General features: G+C 38.8%; 1 protein-coding gene across 8 annotated transcripts in view; it reads left to right on the forward strand.

The window, feature by feature from the left end:
* The window catches only part of LOC128703277 (calcium-activated chloride channel regulator 1), a 482928-nt gene extending 476863 nt beyond the window's left edge, over positions 1-6065 (forward strand). For 6 of the 8 annotated variants that reach the window (XM_070103296.1, XM_070103298.1, XM_070103299.1 and 3 more), the window contains one exon: positions 5603-6062. In XM_070103296.1, the coding sequence (XP_069959397.1) occupies positions 5603-5925 (323 nt within the window). In that variant the 3' untranslated portion in view covers positions 5926-6062. Of the gene's footprint in view, positions 1-5602 lie in introns of all 8 variants that reach the window. The other 2 variants (XM_070103301.1, XM_070103302.1) reach the window with 2 other exon arrangements.
* The last annotated feature ends 951 nt before the right edge of the window (positions 6066-7016 follow it).

A 7016-nucleotide genomic window follows, 5' to 3' on the forward strand; every position in this document is an offset into this window, starting at 1 on the left:
TGATCTTGGTTCTATCACTAGGATGCCGAGCATCAAATGATAGTGTTTTCAGCCTATTATTACCTTATTAGGTAATGAAGACAGATTTCAAAATTCAGCACAATGACTATTTGCCTCACTGTTGGGACTTCATATATTTTTTACTTGAAGCAATTCACTGTGATGGCTAATGGATCTGCTAATTCCATCTCCACTCCTTTAGTCTTTAAACTCATTTTCCAGTTCTTTCTGCTTAGTGCTTCTTTTTGATTATAATAATAATAATAATAATCCAGTTCTTTCTAATGTAATTAAGAGCTTTTGTGTTAGTTGGCAGCCCAAAATTATATTCAGCTTAATTCATCAATATAATTGTAAACATGGTAATAAATCGTATCGTTTTCCTAGAGGGATTCCTGAAGGATACCTGTAGATCACCTGCTGGCACACTCATCTCAGACATCGAAATCAGTGGTTCAAACCCCAGTATGGAGGGAAACATTAGGACATATTTCCTTAAGACACCTGCTGTCCATGTTCACCTAGCAGTAAAATAGGTGACTGGAGTGGGTTGCATACTGGAGACAAAACTGAACTAATTTGTGAGAAATCCTCTACATAAGGGGCTTTCTATATAGTAGTATGTCACTGATGTCAGCTAGGCCTGTATACCTTGTACATGTACTTATAGAAATAAATATGTATTATCATTATTATAACTGAAAGATGAGGTGAATCATAGAATTGATGAAGGGAAAAAGGTTAGTGGTGCATTGAGGAGTCTGTGGAGACAAAGAATGTTATCCATGGAAGCAAAGAGGAAAATGTATAAGAGTATAGTTATACCAATGCTCTTATATGGGTGTAAATAATGGGTGGTAAATGTTGCAACGAGGGGAAGGCTGGAGGCAGTAGAAATGTGTTTGAGGGCAATATGAAGTGTGAATATAATGCAGAGAATCTGTAGTTTGGAAATTAGGAGGTGGACATTTAGAGAGGATGGAACAAATCAGAATGACTGGGAGAACATATAAATCTCTAGTGGAAGGAAGATGAGGTAGGGGTTGGCCTAGGAAAGGTTGGAGGGAGGGGGTAAAGGAGGTTTTGTGTGTGAGGGACTTGGACTTCCAGCAGGCATGCACAAGTTTAAGATAGGAGTGGAAACAAATGGTTTCTATGACTTGATGTGCTGTTGGAGTGTGAGCAGGGCAACATTTATGAAGGGATTCAGGGAAATCGGTTAGCAGGACTTGAGTACTGGAGGTGGGAAGTACAGAGCCTGCGTTCTGAAGGAGAGGTTTGGATATTGCAATTTTTTAACTGAAGTGTAGGCATGCCTCTGGCAAGACATTGATGGAATGAATGATGATGAAAATGTTTCTTCCTCTTCAGGTTATCTGGTTTAGGACAAGAAGTACTGCTAAAACACCTAAAAACTCCATTAGCTCCCTACACTCCTAAAATCAAAATAATGTCTGCATGAAATGTCCATTATCTTGAAGTGTTCAACAAATTGTAATAATGTTGGTAAAATTACCAACAATATGTTAGGTAAAAGGACTAGTGTAATGCGATATCTTACTATGGCAACATTTCACTCTCCAAGAGCTCCTGGAGAGTAAAACGTTGCCACAAAAATAATAAAACAGCAACTTCAATGTAAGTTCCCCATAGTCTCATCTTCCATCCAGAGTGCCAACCTTAACAGGCACGTAAGTTTCCCCGCCTTCTAATAACATGTTCATTTTTCCACTATAATCTACCTCGTCCATAATTACTATCGCATTTGCATTGCCTGTTTAGTAAGGTGAAGTCTAGGATCTTTACTTAATTCATGGTTTAACTTAAATCTTGGAAGACAATTGTGTTGCAGAGGTCTGAACTTTGCTCAGACCTCAGAAATACAACTGCAATACAGGCAAAGCAAATGCAATAGTAACTATAGACAAGGTAGATTATAGTGGAAAAATGAACATGTTATTAGAAGACTGGGGAACTTGCGTGTCCCTTAACCCGTAAACGGTCCAAGCAGATCTACATTCACATGTGTAGTGCTACAAAAGTAGATCTATGTTTTTTTTACATATTTTCAAATATAACAAAAAAAAAAGTAGATCAAAGTTTTTTTTACACATTTTCAAATGTAAAACAACAAAAAGAAGATCTACTTTTTTTTACATATTTTCAAATGTTGAAAAAACGTATAGTATATACGTTTGGACCATTTACGAGTTAAACTCCTCCTATTTAAAACATCTGGAAACACCCCTGGTCTACCCCTAATCTAACTCTGGGGCTACCCTCCAGCTCCTTGGATCAAATTTCCTACCTCCCATTCCCAAGGCTCTATATAATACCTGCAGGTTAGGGCCTTCTCATAAATATAATAATAATGTGCATCCAAAATATCCTGTTAGCAAGATCAGATAAAGACATAGTATGATCTAAAAAAAAATAGTTATTTTTCTTTTATGGTGATACAGATCAGACTGCATGCATTATCTTGTGTCTCTTCCTGACTTACAGGAATATTAAAAAAGAAAATTCTGTATGTCATTTTTAAACACATTTTATACAGTATGTGTGTACTAACCTATTTGTGGTTACAGGGGTTGAATATCAGCTCCTGGCACCAACCTTTAATTTGCCAATTACCAGATTCACTCCACAGTAGCCTCATGGGCCCTATCCTATCTGCTCTTAAAACTATGTATGGAGCCTACCTCCACCACTTCACTGAAGTCATTCAACTTCAACCAATCTAAGACTGACGAAATAGTTCCTGCCATCCCTGTAGCTCATCTTGCCTTTAACTTCCTACTGTGTCCCTCGCTATCTGTTTCTTGCCTCTCAAACAGCCTGTCCCTGTCTACCCTATCAATCTCCCTTAGTATTTTATATGTTATCATTTCTGTATGTATAATCATCTCCCTGATTTTTCTGTCCTCCAGTGATGTTAGATTCAGTTCTGTTAGCTGCTCCTTGTAGCTCATAACCCTTAGCTCTGGAAAAACCCTTCTTGCTAAGCTCTGCACTTTCTCCAGTTTTTTAACATGCTTTTTCAGGTGTAGGCTCCATACTGATGCTATATACCCAAAGATGGGCCTGACATATGTTGTATATCTCAACAACTTATGCCTATTCTCTTTGCTGATGACACGACTTTTGTTGTCTCCTACCCACTCAACATTATTGTTAACGAAGAACTCGCAAAAATAGCAACGTGGTTGACCATCAGTAAACTTACATTTAATATAGACAAAACTTTTTACATTATGTTTGGGAGTAGAGTAAGTGAGGTCCAACTAAATATTATGCTTAACAACACCCTTATTGCTAAACATAATGAGGGAAAATTCCTAGGTCTGCACCTTGATAGCAACCTGAAATTCAACGCCCACATCCAACACACAAAAAAAGTTTCTAAAACAGTTGGTATCCTCTCAAAGATACATTATTATGTACCACAAACAGCGCTTCTTACACTATACTACTCACTAATCTATCCATACCTCACCTATGCTATTCGTGCCTGGGGTGTCACAACAAAAAGCCACCTAAAATCAACAATAACACAACAAAAAGTCGCAGTGCGAATGATCTCACAATCTACTGCTAAACAACAACACCCCCCCCACTCTTCAAAGACCTAAACCTACTCGCTATACAAAACATTCACTCGTACTATTGAACAACCTACATTTATAGAACAATCAGTTCTAATATAAATCCTGACTTGAAATGCTTTTTGACAGTTGTAATAGGACTCATAGAAACAACACTAGGCATTCCCTGTGTCAGGCTACATCTTTTCAAAAACTCATTGTACATAAAAGGGACCAAAATCTGGAACTCTCTGCCAGAAATCTCCAGAACCACTGGCTCAGTTAGCATTTTTAACCATTTCAGGGTCCAGAGGCCAAATTTCAAAGTGCGCACCAGGGTCCAAGAATTAAAAAAAAAAATTATTTTTTCTTATGAAATGGTAGAGAATCGTTTTCTGAAGGTAATAATACAAGAAGTATGAAATTTGATAGAAAATTGACGAAATTATGCTCTCGTGAATTTTGATGTGTCAGCGATATTTACAAATCAGCTATTTTGCCGAATTTGACTCCCATTTTTGGCCAATTATTCCAGTTGACCAAATTCTTAGCTATTTCACTAGTATTACTTCTATTCTATCGATTGAGCACAAGAAATTGCCAAGCCAACTGTTTCAACTATAAAATAAAGTGATCGGAAATTGGTAATTTGGCCAATTTAACACAAAGTTCAAAATATTCAAATTTCAAAATAAGGTCCAGGATAAACAATGTAGGTATTCCTGGCACTAAACTAACATTACCTCTGTTCATTAGTTACGTTTTGAGGCTTTACAAATGAATTCCATTTTTATTTTTTATTCACATAATGAATTTTTATTTAAATAAAAAAATAGAAGATTTACTGTTATGCAATATTGTAATAATTGTATAAATATCATCACCACATTTGTGAATGTATATTAGACCCACCAGCTGACGTGTATTAGACGTGTGAGGTTATTTGTTTACTCTTGAACATCAGCAAAAATTTAACATTTCTGCTACTTTGAGCTCAGTTTCAAGCCATTTCCAGTGCTAAAACCAATAAAAATCATCTCTATTTCTGTAATATGTCTTCCATTCTATCAAATGAAACCAAGAAATCACAAATACAACTATAAAAAACATACAAAAAAACACTGCAAAGTCGCTGTTTTAATCGAAAATCACAGTCTGTTTTTTTCTCTCATGCATTGTGTGCTGCAGGATTTGCTTTATGTGGTGCACACATACCACATAGATGTATTCTCTCATACCTAGGCCCAAATTTACCACTCAAAGCTTATCAGAGTGAGCTGAGCTCATGGCGTAGATCTACGGCACGGACCCTGAAAGGGTTAAAACTACTACAGTTAAAAAACACTTTATCTCCTTAACCTATCCCAGTCCATCATAAATACATATGTGAAAGCTATACATGCATTTGCTCAATATCATGAACATTAGATTAATCCATTTCAGACCCCCAAAAATACACTTACAAAAGCACTTACATAAATACACTTACATAACTGTTCGAGTTTTGAGCTGTTCGTATCCCGAGGTACCACTGTATTAAGTTCTAACACAACTATGGGCTTTTCCTGGCAACACTCGGGAGCATCATGGCCGACACGGCAGGTTGTGTAGCGGGCTAGCTGCGGGATTTTCAAGGATAGCTCCTGGTCAAAGAGGCTGACCAGCTCCCTACTTAACAGAACTCAGTGTGAATGCTTTGAGAAGATACCAGTGCAGCTAACGGACACCCCAGTGCATCGTTTCAGCGTAAATAGTTGAAGTGTTGTGCAGTTTTAGAGGGTTTGGTGTTGTTGAGTCAGGACCAGTCAGCACCTCCCCCCCTCTCTGCTGGGGGGGAGGGGGAGGGCATGTGTAGTAAACAGTGACCCTCTCATAACGCCTCACCCCTGCGCGTCTCCCCCGCCTCACCCACCCAACTCCCAGCGCCACCCCATCTATAGAGGGTACTACTCCCCTAACCCACGATGTTAGCGATGGCACTGCAGGGAGTGCCGGGCTCACAGGAACTTCTACTACAGGGACAGCGTCGTGGAGTTTGACCGCGAGGCAGCTGTCAGGTGTGCCACAGGCAGTGTGTACTCAGTTCCTTAAGCTTCAACATCCGTGCACACGAGGGCCTGGGATCTTCAATCAACTTGGCGTCCACCAGGACGCTGACATGTCCCTAGGGCAGCTCTCCATCGGGCTGCTAACGGAGTCACTGGCTTCTTGGACCTCTTGGGGAGGGTCGATGGTGCTCGTGCAAGCAGCAGATCCCGGGGCAACATGCTGCTGTTTGCAATGGCTGTCTGCCGAGGAGAGTCAGGCACCTAGCAACATCTGTTGTTGGGGCATTGGATGAAATCCCTACTATGTTTGTTAACTGCTCATTACTCTGTAATTTGTCTATGATTGTAATCATGTGATAACGTGTTTATCATTCATTACCTTTGAAACTTGTCATGATTGTGACCAGCTCTACCTGGAGCTCATTACCTTTGTAAATTCTCATGATTAATGTGTTTGATTCATTACCTTTGCAATTATTCATGAGTGTGACCAGCTCTACCTGGAGCTCATTACCTTTGTAATTTGGTCATGATTATGACCAGATCTAGTTCATTACCTTTGTAACTTGCTCAGCTATCAAAACTTTGGAGTCCAGCCCCTGGACCAATTATGTACCTCTGTAATCTTTTGACTACCGCCCACAGGATGGGTATGGGGTGCATAATAAACATATTAAACTAACTTTCCTGGCAAGATGTTAACCTGCTATTGTAACTAAGTAATCTTGTTGGAAAATAAAATTATCAATACAGGGGCATTGACCCCCTGAACATTCTCCCCCTAAGCAGACTTCAGGTAAGAAAAACTACACAAGTATAAATAAATAAATAAAAAAAAAAACTTACATAGGAGGGCCCTGTTTTACAGCATTTCACTTTACAGTGTTTCACTATTACAGTGGTTTTCAATTATGCCCATTCTTCATTTATCCAGACTTTCTACAATACGTATATTCACCACTCACTATAAACTAAGGATGAAAATATTTTTAGGGACATAATGTGTGTGCTGTATATGCATTTTTTAGGCCTATCTTTACTGCTCACTGAATATCTGAGAGTGTAAACATATTATCAGGCTTTTATATGCATTTAAAAATTAAAAAAGGCTATGTTTCACTTCACAGCAATTTTCATTTTACACCAATAGCCTGGAACCTAACCTAATGTATAAGCAGAACTCTCCTGAACAATTTGCATATGCCAACCCCTCTTTTTTTCTTTGAGTCAAGAGCCCTTTAAAAATGGTATGGTGATACCGACAAGATGTGGGGAAAAAAACATTTACAGTGGACCCCCGGATTTCGAAGTTGTTGGATTTCGTAACATTTGGAAATACAGTGGACCCCCGCATAGCGACCTTAATCCGTGCAAGAGGGCTGGC

Source organism: Cherax quadricarinatus, chromosome 85, assembly GCF_038502225.1.
Source record: "Cherax quadricarinatus isolate ZL_2023a chromosome 85, ASM3850222v1, whole genome shotgun sequence".
Classification (NCBI taxonomy): domain Eukaryota; kingdom Metazoa; phylum Arthropoda; class Malacostraca; order Decapoda; family Parastacidae; genus Cherax; species Cherax quadricarinatus.